At 48.4% G+C, this 13819-nt stretch overlaps 2 protein-coding genes across 3 annotated transcripts in view; both read left to right on the forward strand.

The window, feature by feature from the left end:
* HYDIN (HYDIN axonemal central pair apparatus protein) overlaps window positions 1-2680 on the forward strand; it is a 365754-nt gene extending 363074 nt beyond the window's left edge. For both annotated transcript variants that reach the window (XM_066243172.1, XM_066243173.1), the window contains exons 84-85: window positions 366-590; window positions 2090-2680. In XM_066243172.1, the coding sequence (XP_066099269.1) occupies window positions 366-590; window positions 2090-2572 (708 nt within the window). In that variant the 3' untranslated portion in view covers window positions 2573-2680. The remainder of the gene's footprint in view (window positions 1-365; window positions 591-2089) is intronic.
* A 6826-nt stretch (window positions 2681-9506) lies between these two features.
* The window catches only part of VAC14 (VAC14 component of PIKFYVE complex), a 99507-nt gene continuing 95194 nt past the window's right edge, over window positions 9507-13819 (forward strand). Inside the window, exon 1 of the mRNA XM_066242654.1 lies at window positions 9507-9805. Within this exon, the coding sequence (XP_066098751.1) occupies window positions 9702-9805 (104 nt within the window). The 5' untranslated portion in view covers window positions 9507-9701. The remainder of the gene's footprint in view (window positions 9806-13819) is intronic.

Here is a 13819-nt window from a genome sequence, read left to right on the forward strand (position 1 = left end):
CCAGGGGCCCCAAAAGCTGCGATAGAGGCTCTGCCTGTGGGGCCTCTGGATCCACGCTCTGCACCCCTGAGCCGAACCAGCCCTGGCGGTGGTCTAACAGTGTGCTCCTTGAAAGAGGACCCGCTACTTATTTTCAGATTCAAAGAGGTTCCAGATCTAGAAATCCCTGGATTAGGGGGGAGTGAGAAGGGGTCCAGGAGAGGGAAAGTGGCTGGTTTGGGCGTACATTTCCTGGGCTCAGGAGCAGTGTGAGCGCCTGCCTGTGAAGCACCATTGCTGCCGCCAACCTGCTCTGAGGTCCTTGGGTGGTGGCAAGGGATGAGTGGGACCTTCAGCATTCCCGGGGCCTCTGTCTTCTCTTGCAGGGCACATTCTCATTCGAATTCCAGCCCCTGCGTGCCGGAGAAAGCTTCGGGAGACTAGTTCTGCACAACAATGATTTGGGTTACTACCAGTATGAGCTCAGCCTGAAGGCTCTGCCAGCACTGCCTGAAAAGCCCGTCCACTTCCAGGCTGTGCTTGGCAGCGGCCAGAGCAACTTTGCCAAGATCATCAACTACACCCGGCAGAAGACAGAATACTACTGCAGGGTGGGCCGCCCCTGCCCCACCTTTTTGCCCTTCTCTCGCCAGAAGTCTGATCTCAAAAATAATAGGAGGAGGACACAGGGGGTGCAGAAATGTGAAACCCGGGAGAGTCGGGTGCTTCTAGCTGGGAAACTCCCCGCTAGAAGTCACTAGCACAAGGCCTGGGGTCTTCCTTAAAGACTTTCTATCTTAACAAGCTGTGTGGGGCTGGGGAGTTTTGCTTCCTGCTGCGTGCTCAGTAGTCAGTAAAGGGAGACAGACAGTAGAGCTTAAAGGTCATGAGTATAGGCTGTGGAAACCAACAGACCTGGGTTTGAATCTTGGCTTCCCCATTTACTCTGTGTATGAATAATTTACTAAAGCTCTCTAAGCTTATTTATAAAGGGTGATAATACCCTGACCTCACAGGATGGCTATGTCGATTTTAAAATATGTATATAAAAAGCATTTTCATAGAGCCTGGCCCATAGTAAATACCCCGTATATATTACTTATTATATCAGTTGGAATATAGGTTGAACTCCTAAAATGGACACCCAAAATGACCAAAAAAGTAAAAAATTGATTCCTTTTGCAAGCAGCTGTGGGCATAAGCAGTTTGGGCTGGAATGGTGGCCCTATGACATCAGACCCCCAGACTCCGGTCCTGAGGCTCTTCCCTCTATAGAGTGGCTTTGGTCCAAACGGACCAGAACAGTTTACCATGACAGCTATAAGGGAGAAGGCAGGAGGCTGCATGTATCATTTCCACTCACATCCCATTGAACAGAACTGCATAGGACCATACCTAGCAACAAGGGGAGCTAGGAGGGGGAGCCTCTCCACTGGGCAGCCATGTGCCCCGTTAACATCTGGGCTACAATCAAGAAGCATAGGCTCTTGATCAGTCCTCTCAGTCAGGCGAAGCTAGGTTATGCTGCAATAACAAACAGCCTCTATATCTCAGTAGCTTAAAAGCACAAAGGTTTGTCTCCCATTTGTGCTGTCTATCCAGTGAGGGTCAGCAGGGAACTCTGCTCATCACAGCCACTCAGGGGTCCAGGCTGAAGGACAACCACCACCACACCTGTTTCCGGACATAGTCCCAGAGGGGTTAAAAGACCCCACAGGGATTTGCACGGGCAATTGAATGCTCTAATGTAGAAGTGATACCTCTCACTTCTCGCAACTGTCCAGAACTAGTCTCACCCGTCCATGAGGACCTAGAATACTCAGTCTTCCACAGGCATGAAAGGAAGAGAGCCGGATGTCGGGGAGCAGCACTGATGACTGCCATACTAACAATCCAGCTATGTGTCTTTGGGCAGGTTATTCCATGTCTCTTGGCCTTGGTTTCTTTGTAGTAAAATAGGGATAATTAGTAGTACCTCTCTTCAAGGGAGTTATAAGGACACAGCTCTTTTATAACGTGCCCGGCCGGGAGTGGAGGGGCTGGGGATGGAACTGAGCTGCTGGTATACCCTTCAGGATCCCATATGACCAAGTATTTGTTCTCCTTTCAGATCGACTGTCTAGACTTTCACACGGAAAAGGTCATTAGCGCAGCCCCGGGGTCTCAGGGAGGCACAGAAGTCAGTGTGGAAGTCTATTTTGAGCCCAGCCACCTGGGTGAGACCAAGGGCATCCTGAGCCTGTCATCACTTACAGGCGGGGAATATACCATCCCCCTCTTCGGAATGGCTCTGCCCCCCAAGCCACAGGGTCCCTTCGTGATCCGAGCCGGATACAACATAGTCATTCCCTTCAAGAATGTTTTCTACCAACCAGTCACCTTCTCCTTCATCGTGGAGAACCCAGCCTTCACCATCCGTGTCACAGACTTCGTGCGGCCCAAGAAGATAAACAACATCACAGTCTCCTTCGATGGAAACCCATCGGGCAGCAAGACCCCCATCACCAGCAAGCTCATTGTGGTGTGCCCTCCCGGCGAGGGCAGAGAGACAGAAATTAAGTGGGTTTATTATCTGAAGGGGATCACCCCTTAGTGATAAGCAGGCTCAGCCACAGCAAGAAACAGCCATCCCCTCAGCGCTAATATCTATGTATTCCAGCCTGACAAATAGAATAATCAGGATGTTAAAGGTACTGTTTTATCCTCCTCATTCAATTAGAGGCACTTATTACCATATTATATATATTCAGAAGATATGTGTATAATACATATATTCCATATTAAATGTGGTAACTGTACAAAACGGAGCTATATTTACTTTGCAAGGGCAAGTCTCAGCATTTGGTTTCTTAACATATACCCAAAGCTCAAGTACTATGCAAATAATCTCTATTTTTAATAAGATGACACAGGGATAACACTCATGACCTTCCATATTACACAGCACTTGGCAGTACACGACGCTGGGGCATTGCAGTTTCTTTTTAAAAATACATGATGGGCCCTGGCCGGTTGGCTCAGCGGTAGAGCGTCGGCCTAGTGTGCGGAGGACCCGGGTTCGATTCCTGGCCAGGGCACATAGGAGAAGCGCCCATTTGCTTCTCCACCCCTCCGCCGCGCCTTCCTCTCTGTCTCTCTCTTCCCCTCCCGCAGCCAAGGCTCCATTGGAGCAAAGATGGCCCGGGTGCTGGGGATGGCTCTGTGGCCTCTGCCCCAGGCGCTAGAGTGGCTCTGGTCGCAACATGGCAACGCCCAGGATGGGCAGAGCATCGCCCCCTGGTGGGCAGAGCGTTGCCCCCTGGTGGGCGTGCCGGGTGGATCCCGGTCGGGCGCATGCAGGAGTCTGTCTGACTGTCTCTTCCTGTTTCCAGCTTCAGAAAAATGCAAAAAAACAAAAAAACAAAAAAACAAAAAAAAATACATGATGGCTTGCCCTGGCCGGTTGGCTCAGCGGTAGAGTGTCAGCCTAGCATGCGGAGGACCCGGGTTCGATTCCCGGCCAGGGCACACAGGAGAAGCGCCCATTTGCTTCTCTACCCCTCCGCCGCGCTTTCCTCTCTGTCTCTCTCTTCCCCTCCCGCAGCCAAGGCTCCATTGGAGCAAAGATGGCCCGGGCGCTGGGGATGGCTCTGTGGCCTCTGCCTCAGGCGCTAGAGTGGCTCTGGTCGCAACATGGCGATGCCCAGGATGGGCAGAGCTTCGACCCATGGTGGGCGTGCCGGGTGGATCCCGGTCGGGTGCATGCGGGAGTCTGTCTGACTGTCTCTCCCTGTTTCCAGCTTCAGAAAAATGAAAAAAAATAAAAAATAAAAAAAATAAAAAATAAATAAAAATACATCCTGGCTTAAACCAAGGGTCCCCAAACTTTTTACACAGGGGGCCAGTTCACTGTCCCTCAGACCGTTGGAGGGCCGGACTATAAAAAAAACTATTAACAAATTCCTATGCACACTGCACATATCTTATTTTAAAGTAAAAAAACAAAACGGGAACAAATACAATATTTAAAATAAAGAACAAGTAAATTTAAATCAACAAACTGACCAATATTTCAATGGGAACTATGCTCCTCTCACTGACCACCAATGAAAGAGGTGCCCCTTCCATAAGTGCTGCGGGGGCCAGATAAATGGCCTCAGGGGGCCGCATGTGGCCCGCGGGCCGTAGTTTGGGGACCCCTGGCTTAAACAGTCCTCAGATGTGACTCTATTCTGATGGGGTATTTTATTTCTGCAAGCTGAAGAAGTCACTATTTTCAAAGCGACTAAAAGATAAGGTAGGGCCATCACTGCAGGGCCAGGGGCCAGGGATGCTCCCTCCATCTCTGAATCCCATATCTGCTCCCCAGAGAAACTTCTCACTGAAGGCTGGGTCCTGGAAAAACGCTAATTGAGACTCCAGTTCCCCACACCCACCAACTGCCCTGTACACAACAGCCGGTGAAGCAAGGGTTCTCGGCCCATCAGCGCATCAGAATCACCTCACTCTGGTCCAGGACCCCTCTCCCCAAATTCTGATTTAATTGACCTGAGAGAGGGAACGTGGGCATCACTTTTTCTAAACTTGTCCAGCAAAGTTGAGAACCAGTGCTACACATCAAAACAACCACCTAGCCATTAGTTCCGCAACTAGGCCAGGAATCTAGTTCCAGGGGAGGACCATATCCCAGTTTGCTCTGTTTAAGCTGCAGCCATTTGTATACATGTGAAGGGGGTCTTCTAAGTGCCTTTCTTCAGGGTGAAAGGCCTGCAGAAGCTCCACCCCCAGCAGGAGTGGGGCATCTAGCTGCCTCTCCCCCTGGGGCCTGCCAGGTCGATACAAGATGATTCAAGACTGGCCATGCTTGTTGTATCAATTGGTAAATTATTAAATGCCTATAAAACTAAAATAAAGAAGAAGAAAGAGAGGAAGAAGGAGAAAATGACTGGCCCTGGAGTGGACTTGCTTCTGCGCACACAGGCACACACTCCCAGGCCTGAGGGCTCCCCTGCCCCCACCCGCTCCACCCTTCTCATCCCCCACGGCCTCCCTGAAAGAAAGCAGGAAGGCATGAAAGAGGGCGGGCATTTGGGGACCAATGCTTCCAAGTAGTGATTCTCAAAAAGGGTCCCTGGACCACCCGCAGCAGCATTCCTTGGGAATTTATGAAAAATACAAATTCTCGGGTCACCCCAGACCTTTTGAGTCAGAAGCTCCAGGGTAGGCCCAGCAACCTGGGCTTTAATGAACCCTCATATTCTTCTACAGCCCAGAACACTCTACCCACAGCTGGGAGCAAATGAAGCTTTTTCTAACGTATTTGCATACCTGTACTTAATAGTTCATTTTTATAACCGTGAGGAATGCTGCCAATGGGCATAAAGACAAAGAACTGGATGACAGATTTACCCAGTGGTTAAGCGAGCAAAGAAAGCACTAAGCAGCAGTGTGAGAGGATGCGGAGATCGAGCTGGTGCTGTGACCAGCAAATATACAGTCTGAATAAGCCAGTGGTTCTCAAATTTTAGTGCCCATCAGAATCAACCAGAGGGCTACACCATGACTGCCGGGCCCCACCCTCAGACTGCCCAGCCTGAATTAGTAGGATTGGGTGGGCTCGAGAATTTGCATCGCTTCCAAGTTCCCGCCGCTGCTGCTGCTGTGGGCCTGAGAGTCCCACTGAGGCTCTGAAGCCTCAGCCTCCTCACATCAGCATCCACATCACCATCACCTGAGAACTTGTCAGGAAGGCAGGGTCTCAGGCCCCGCCCAACTTGCTGAGCTAGAATCTACATGGGAATGACATCTGTAGGGGATGGTGTACACACTGTATTTGAGAGCGCTGCTTTGAAGGTCACTAGCAGAACTTGAGCCTTTGTCGAAGCCACAGACCTAATACTCTTCATTAGAGTCCAAAGTAGGGAGTCTCAGCAAGTTGCTTATGGCATCACACAGATGCAGATGAGTTAACAACTGTGACAAGAAGGCCAGCATGCAACCAGGAGCATCAATTACCCACTAGTCTAGAAGTGTCTGAGCATGCCAGACCCGGGCAGGGCTGGCTCCCAGGGTCAGGGAAGTGAGCACATAGAGGTGAGAAGGCCACGGTGACTGTTGGGCTTTATTCTCAGAACCAATGACAGTGCAATTATGCATAAATAACCTCATTTAGTTGGCATTTTCCAAGATAGAGAAAAGAAACCACTTCTTTCTGGGAACTTCTGAACTAAAGGTTAGACAAAGCATTGTTTTGGACCTTGAGTAAGAAACTGGTATCTTAGCAACCTAGTCCAGAATGTGATCTCAGGAGAAGAGTTCCTTCTGGTAAAAAACATTTCCTTATTGTTTCAATTATTTTTTTTAAAAAAACTGTATATTTATGACTCTGGAGGGACTGGGTTCACCTTTCAGAAAAAGTCAAACCAAGCAGCAAAAGAAGCAGATGAGATATTATATTACATATGGTTCCAGTGGAAATGAATACCCACCCACTGGAGAAATAGGTCCAAACCATTCCCACTGATTGAATTTTTTCTTTTTTTTGTATCAGCCATCTTCAAAATCCTAAAGATATAAAACTTGCAAGACATTTGGAAATGTCCTTATTAGTGCTACCTGGTATCCAGGTAAGAGGTAGAAATCACTAAGCGATACATTTTCTCTGGAGATGAATCTTCATTCATTGGATTTTGTTGACAAAGGTTTTAAAAGCTGTGAACAATAGCTTTTAAATAGTAAAAAAAAATAGTAAACAAAAGTACATTTTCACAGGTTTTTCTAGACATGATTCCTCAATGACTTACTGAGTTTGAGTTAGCTCCTGTATTTGTTTCCTGTGGCTACACAACAGATTGCCACAAACCTAGCAGTGTGAAGCACCACAATTTCTTTTTTTTTTTCTGAAGCTGGAAACGGGGAGAGACAGTCAGACAGACTCCCGCATGCACCCAACCGGGATCCACCCAGCAGGCCCACCAGGGGCAATGCTCTGCCCACCAGGGGGCGATGCTCTGCCCCTCCGGGGCGTCGCTCTGCCGCAACCAAAGCCACTCTAGCGCCTGGGGCAGAGGCCAAGGAGCCATCCCCAGAACCCGGGCCATCTTTGCTCCAATGGAGCCTTGGCTGCGGGAGGGGAAAAGAGAGACAGAGAGGAAGGGGGGGGTGGAGAAGCAAATGAGTGCTTCTCCTATGTGCCCTGGCCGGGAATCGAACCCGGGTCCCCCGCACGCCAGGCCGACGCTCTACTGCTGAGCCAACCGGCCAGGGCAAGCACCACAATTTCTTATCTCAGTTTCCCTGCGTCGGGAATGGACTGAACTGGGCTCCTGGCTCAGGGTCTCTCAGGCTGCAATCAAGATGCCAGCCAGCTGCATCCTCATCTAGAGGCTCAACTAGGGAAAGACCCACCTCTGAGCTCCCTCATTGTGTTGACGAAATTCATTTCTCAGCAGCCATATAACTGAAGTCCCCATTTTCTTGGCAACTAGAGTCCACCATAAGGTCCTCACTACATGGAGTTAGTTATAGATAGTTCACTGTTGTTAGTTTTACTCTTCAAGGCCATGGGGAGAATTTCTTTAAACCTCACTTCTTTTAAGGCCTTGCCTGAGTAGATCAAACCTAGGATAATCCCCCCCACACACACACACCTCTTTAATCAACTGAGGGTCAACTGATTAGGGACCTTAATTGCATCTGCAAAATCTCTTCTGCTACATACATAATATAATAATTGTTAATGTGACAGCCCATCATATTTACAAGTTTTGGCCACCCTTAAGGGGAAGCGATAATATAGGGCATGTACCCACCCAATAGGGTAGGAATCTTGGGGGCCATCTTAGAATTCTGCCTACCATAGCCCCTCACTTGAGTCCCATAGGTTCTAATCTATGGGTTGAGGATAATACTCCATTTTCAAGATTGTGATAAGCTTTATAGACATACCTTTCACTCAGAGAAAAATTCTACCATGTGTTATGTCCACATTTAATACTCATTTGGGCTCTACTGTGCCCTAAACCCCTGTTCACTGTAGAAGGTTACAATAAGAAACTCGGATGCATCTCCCTATTACTGCATCTTTAGCCACAGAGTCCATAAAGTACTTTTTAAAAACCACATATCCTCAATTTCTGTTCCACCATTTTAATATAGCACTTGGAGGGACTACTTGATAGTGGATCCATCTGGGAACCTACACCCAACAGATTTGGGGCTTCTGTTGTCTGCAACCTAGCCCTTCCAGGTATCAAAGCCTGGTAAGCACATTCCAAGTCCCAATTGGTGGGGTGACAATGACTATTGATAACTGAGATTTTAGGGGGGTAGACAGGTAGTACCATTTCTTTTTTTTTTTTTTTAAAGATTTTATTTATTCATTATAGAGAGGGAAGAGAGAGAGAGAGAGAAGGGGGGAGGAGCAGGAAGCATCAACTCCCATATGTGCCTTGACCAGGCAAGCCCAGGGTTTTGAACCGGCAACCTCATTGTTTCCAGGTTGATGCTTTATCCACTGCGCCACCACAGGCCAGGCTGTAGTACCATTTCTAACTGAGAATTTATTTCAATGTTTTAGAAAATTTTGTAACTATTCAAATTCATGATTTTAGGGCGTAAGCAAGGATATAGTAGGAATTTAAGATTTATTTTTTGTTTGTTTGTTTGTTTTTTATTTTTCTGAAGTTGGAAACAGGGAGGCAGTCAGACTCCCGCATGAGCCCGACCGGGTTCCACCTGGCACGCCCACCAGGGGGCGATGCTCTGCCCATCTGGGGCGTCGCTCTGCCACAATCAGAGCCATTCCAGCGCCTGAGACAAAGGCCACAGAGCCATCCTCAGCGCCTGGGCAAACTTTGCTCCAATGGAGCCTTGGCTGCGGGAAGGGAAGAGAGAGACAGAGAGGAAGGAGAGGGGGAGGGGTGGAGAAGCAGATGGGCGCTTCTCCTGTGTGCCCTGGTCTGGAATCGAACCCGGGACTCCCGCACGCCAGGCCGACGTACCCCCACTGAGCCAACCAGCCAGGGCAGGAATTTAAGTTTTTAAGTGAGTTGATTTGAGGAAAATGTTTTTAAAATAATAGTACAAGTGACTGGGATATGACAAAAATCATGGGGGTGTCACTCCAATTTGGGAAACGTTGGCACAAGCGAAATTGGTGACTAGGTAGTGATTCAGTAAGTATTGAATAAATTATGCTAAAGTCCTGCTCCAAGAGCCCTTCCTACTCACGAACGTCTGAAGAAGCCCACTATGCACCATGCCTACCTGGTGGGAGCAACTGAACGCAAGTGATACCCATCCCACCAAGCAGATCTCAAACCACACTCATACAACGCGGAACGGAAGGCGGGAGTATGAGAGGAGGAGGTGGAGCCTTTGCGGGGGCGTGGCCAACTCACAGTCAGCCGGCGTGCGGGGGCGTGGCTGAAGGGGGGCGGGTCCTCGAGGCGGAAGGCGAAAGGTGCGGCAGTGTCACATGAGCGTGTAACATGGCTGCCGCCCCTTGAGCGCGGCAGGTGCCGGGCTGGAGCTACTCTCGTGAGTCGCTGGGGGCAAGTGTGCGGGGGCGGGGTCCAGGCCGGGGTTCCGAGGCAGCGCGCGGCAGCGAAGCGAGGCAGGCGGGTCCGGGGCGGCGTGGTCCATGAGCCGGCGCCGGAGGCAGCGCGAAACCGCAGACTCCCCTGGCCCCCGGCGCGGCCCGGGCAGTCGCGGGGCTCCGAGGGGCACCCCGAGTTGCCACCATGAATCCCGAGAAGGACTTCGCGCCGCTCACGCCCAACATCGTGCGCGCCCTCAATGACAAGCTCTACGAAAAGCGGAAGGTTGCAGCGCTGGAGATCGAGAAGTAAGAGCCGCAGGCATCTAGAGCGGGGCGTGGGGAGCGGAGACGGGACCCCACCCTGGCTCTGCAGGGGTCCCGCTCCCTGGGGCTCAGGCCTTTCTTGCCAGTGTTGCTGCCCTGCGTTTAGCCGTTAGCGGGGTGTTTAAGAGCGGGAGATTGGGAATCCCAGCTTTGCTTCTGACTGGCCATGTGACTTGGGCCAAGTTATTTAACCTCCTGATGGCCAAAGGGCTGCCGTGGGATTGAGGTAACGTAATGTATGTGTAGAGTTTAGGGTTGCCGTGGGAATGAAGCGATATGGTGCCTGCTCAGATCTTAGCACAGTGCCTGGCACGTGGGGCGTCTTCAGTGTGGTCTCCATGCAAACCAGTATATCAGCGAGTGGCCTCTCCGATGGGAGAGGGGTGGGAAGCATGAGAATTTGCTAATTGAGTTGACCTGCCTCATTTCCTTCTCAGTTCCTGAGAAGTGAAAGGGACTGTTAGGTGACCAGATGGAAAAACCAGATTCAAAACCTCAAGATCTCAAGGCTCAGAGGGCTGTCTCGTGTCTGCCATAGCACCCTTCCCTGCAAGTGGAAGTAGAAATAATTTGACTTTTCTAGCTTCTGCAGTCTTATTACATGTATGTGTAACCATGATACAACATTATGCTTTATTTCCCAATGTACAAAACAGGTTGTTTAACTGGAAATGTTATATTCAAATTTTTCTTCTACTGTTTTACATTTGTATTTTCTTCCAGTCAGATGTTGTGATCAAGTCAGGTGGGTGGGTTATTTCAAAAGGGATAAGAAGCAGGTTGTGAAACTGAGGGAACAGCAGTCTAGGAGTTAGGGAATATGGATTGTATTTCTGCCCTGTCAGTTGTAACAACCAAAAATGTCTCCAGACATTGCCAGATGTCCCCTGGGGGTGCAGAATTGCCTAGGTTGAGAATCAGTGCCTTGCCTGCCTTGGGTCTTAGTTTCCTCCTCGACTAAAGAGTTTGCACTGCCTGACCAGGTGGTGGCGCAGTGGATAGAGCATCGGACTGGGATGCAGAGGACCCAGGTTCGAGACCCCGAGGTCACCAGCTTGAGCGCGGGCTCATCTGGTGTGAACAAAAGCTCACCAGCTTGAACCTAAGGTCACTGGCTCCAGCAAGGGGTTACTCGGTCTGCTGAAGGCCCATGGTCAAGGCACATATGAGAAAAGCAATCAATGAACAACTAAGATGTTGCAACGCGCAATGAAAAACTAATGATTGATGCTTCTCATCTCTCTCCATTCCTGTCTGTCTGTCCCTATCTATCCCTCTCTCTGATTCACTCTCTGTCTCTGTAAAAAATGAATAAATAAAATTAAAAAAAAAAAGAGCTTGCACTTTGCTAAGAGGACCCTCCCATTCAGCTCTAACATTCATTATGTCCAAAAACCCCTTGTTTCTTCTCTCATCCAGGACTACATTCTTGGCTCCTCTTTTTTCATATTGCTTCTTGTTTATACCCGGTTCTCACCCATTCTAGCAAGTTTCAATGATGAGTATTGCTATATAAAGTAAGAGAGGCGATGTATAGACATGTCTCCATGTCTGTGGGTTTTATTGGCTTTGAAGGTACATTGACACCCAGTTTTGTCCATCACCCTCTCTGCTTCTCAGGAACTTGGGTTTTATCATTGCTTGAATCATCTGTTGAGCCCTTGAACAGAGGTATCTATCTCAGGATTATTGTTGCCTCCAGCACAACCTGTGTAAGTGCTTTTACTCTGCGGACTGTAAGGGTTTTGCCTTTAATTATTGGGTTCGATTTGTACTCAACATTGCCCTTGTTTTGTTGAATTCAGAACAACCCCCTATGGCCTTAACTGGACTAGGAACTCCTTACCCTGTTCTGTTTATCCTCAGCACTTAGCACAGTGTGTGGTGGCATTTGACAATTGATGTCTAAATGAATAGATGACCATACATTTTCAGTGAGGAAATAACATTGCAATCTAAGCGCTTTACCACTCAAAAGTGTAGCCCACAGGCCAGCATTATTAGGCTCACCTAGGAGCTTGTTAGAAAGCAATTCCTCAGCCTTACCCAGACCTGTGAATCAGAATATGCATTTTCACAAGATCCTTGAGTGATATATGTTCATATTAAAGTTTGAGGACTCAAAAACATGGACAAGAGTGTGGGGTTATGGGGTGGGGGGGGGAGAGAGGGGGGTTGGGGGAAGGGAGAGGCACAAAGAAAACCAGTTAGAAGGTGACAGAAGACAATTGGACTTTGGGTGATGGGAATGCAGCATAATCAAATGTCAAAATAACCTAGAGATGTTTTCTCTGAACGTATATACCTTGCTTTATCAATGTCACCCCATTAAAATTAATTTAAAAAAACTACTGAGCTTACGCTCAATAATTCTAATAAAAATATTGTTTACTCTTTCTAAAAAAATAAAAAATAAAAAAAGTTTGAGGAGCGCTGGCCTAGAAGACCCTACAGGCAGTTTCTAGCCTTCCTCGGCCATATTTGGAATGAGGAGTATCCGGTTTTATACGTTCCTTAGAGTACATAGCACCCCCTTACCCACAGGGGATACATTCCAAGACCTCCAGTAGCTATCTGGAACCACAGATAGTACCAAACATTGTGTATATGAAGTTTTTTTCTATACATACATACATACCTGTGATAAAGTTTAATTTATAAAGTAGGCACAGTAAGATATTAACAATAAATAATAAAATAGAGTAATTATAATAATACACTGTGGCCCTGGCTGGTTGACTCAGCGGTAGAGCATCAACCCAGCATGTGGAAGTCCTGGGTTCAATCCCTGGTCAGCACACATAGGAGAGGCAACTATCTCCCTCCCTTCCTCATTTTCTCTGTCTCTTTTCCTCCCACAGCCATGGCTTGATTGGTTTTAGCACGTTGGCTCCAGTTACTGAGGATGGCTCCTTCAAACCTCCACCTCAGGCACTAAAAATAGCTCAGTTGCAAGCATGGCCACAGATGGGCCGAACATCGGCTCCAGATGTGGGTTACCAGGTGGATCCCAGTCAGAGCGCATGCAGGAGTCTGTCTCTCTGTCTCCCCTACTCTCACTTAAAATAAATAATAATAATAATATACTATGTAAAGTTATGTGAATGTGGTCTCTTTCAAAACATCTTACTGTACTATACATATATAACTTGTATACCCTGGACAAAGGGATGATTCATGTCCCTGGGAAGACAGCATAGGATTTCCTCATGCTACTCAGAACGACACGCAATTGAAAACTTACGGATTGCTTCATTATGGGATTTTCCATTTAATGTTCTCAGACCACAGTTGACCACGAGTAACTAAAACCACAAGATGCAAAACTGTAGATAAGAGGACCACTGTACAGTCATGATGGAGTTTGGGACTTCAACATATGAATTGGGGGGGGCATTAGTCCATAATAGTGATTTATTTATTTATTTATTTATTTGTATTTCTCTGAAGCTGGAAACCGGGAGGCAGCCAAACAGACTCCCGCATGTGCCCGACTGGGATCTACCCGGCACGTCCACCAGGGGGCGATGCTCTGTCGTGACCAGAGCCACTCTAGCTCCTGGGGCAGAGGCCAAGGAGCCATCCCCAGTGCCCGGGCCATCTTTTGCTCCAATGGAGCCTCAGCTGCGGGAGGGAAAGAGAGAGACAGAGAGGAAGGAGAGGGGGAGGGGCGGAGAAGCAGATGGGCGCCTCTCCTGTGTGCCCTGGCCGGGAATCGAACCCGGGACTTCCACACGCCAGGCCGACGCTCTACCACTGAGCCAACCGGCCAGGGCCACCGTGATTTTTTTTTAAGTGATTGTGTGTAAAGCAGTGTTTGCCTGATTTGTGGGGAGGAGGATAGAGAAGCTTCCTTTTGTTTGGCCATCATGCATCACTTGTGTCATTTATTTTGCATGACTGCCCTATGAGCTAGGTAGTGTTACCCAATTTAACAGATTTGGAAACAGGCTCTTTAAGGTTAAGTAATTTAACAGTTTCACAGTTAGAACCTAC

This window comes from Saccopteryx bilineata, chromosome 9, assembly GCF_036850765.1.
Source record: "Saccopteryx bilineata isolate mSacBil1 chromosome 9, mSacBil1_pri_phased_curated, whole genome shotgun sequence".
NCBI lineage: Eukaryota > Metazoa > Chordata > Mammalia > Chiroptera > Emballonuridae > Saccopteryx > Saccopteryx bilineata.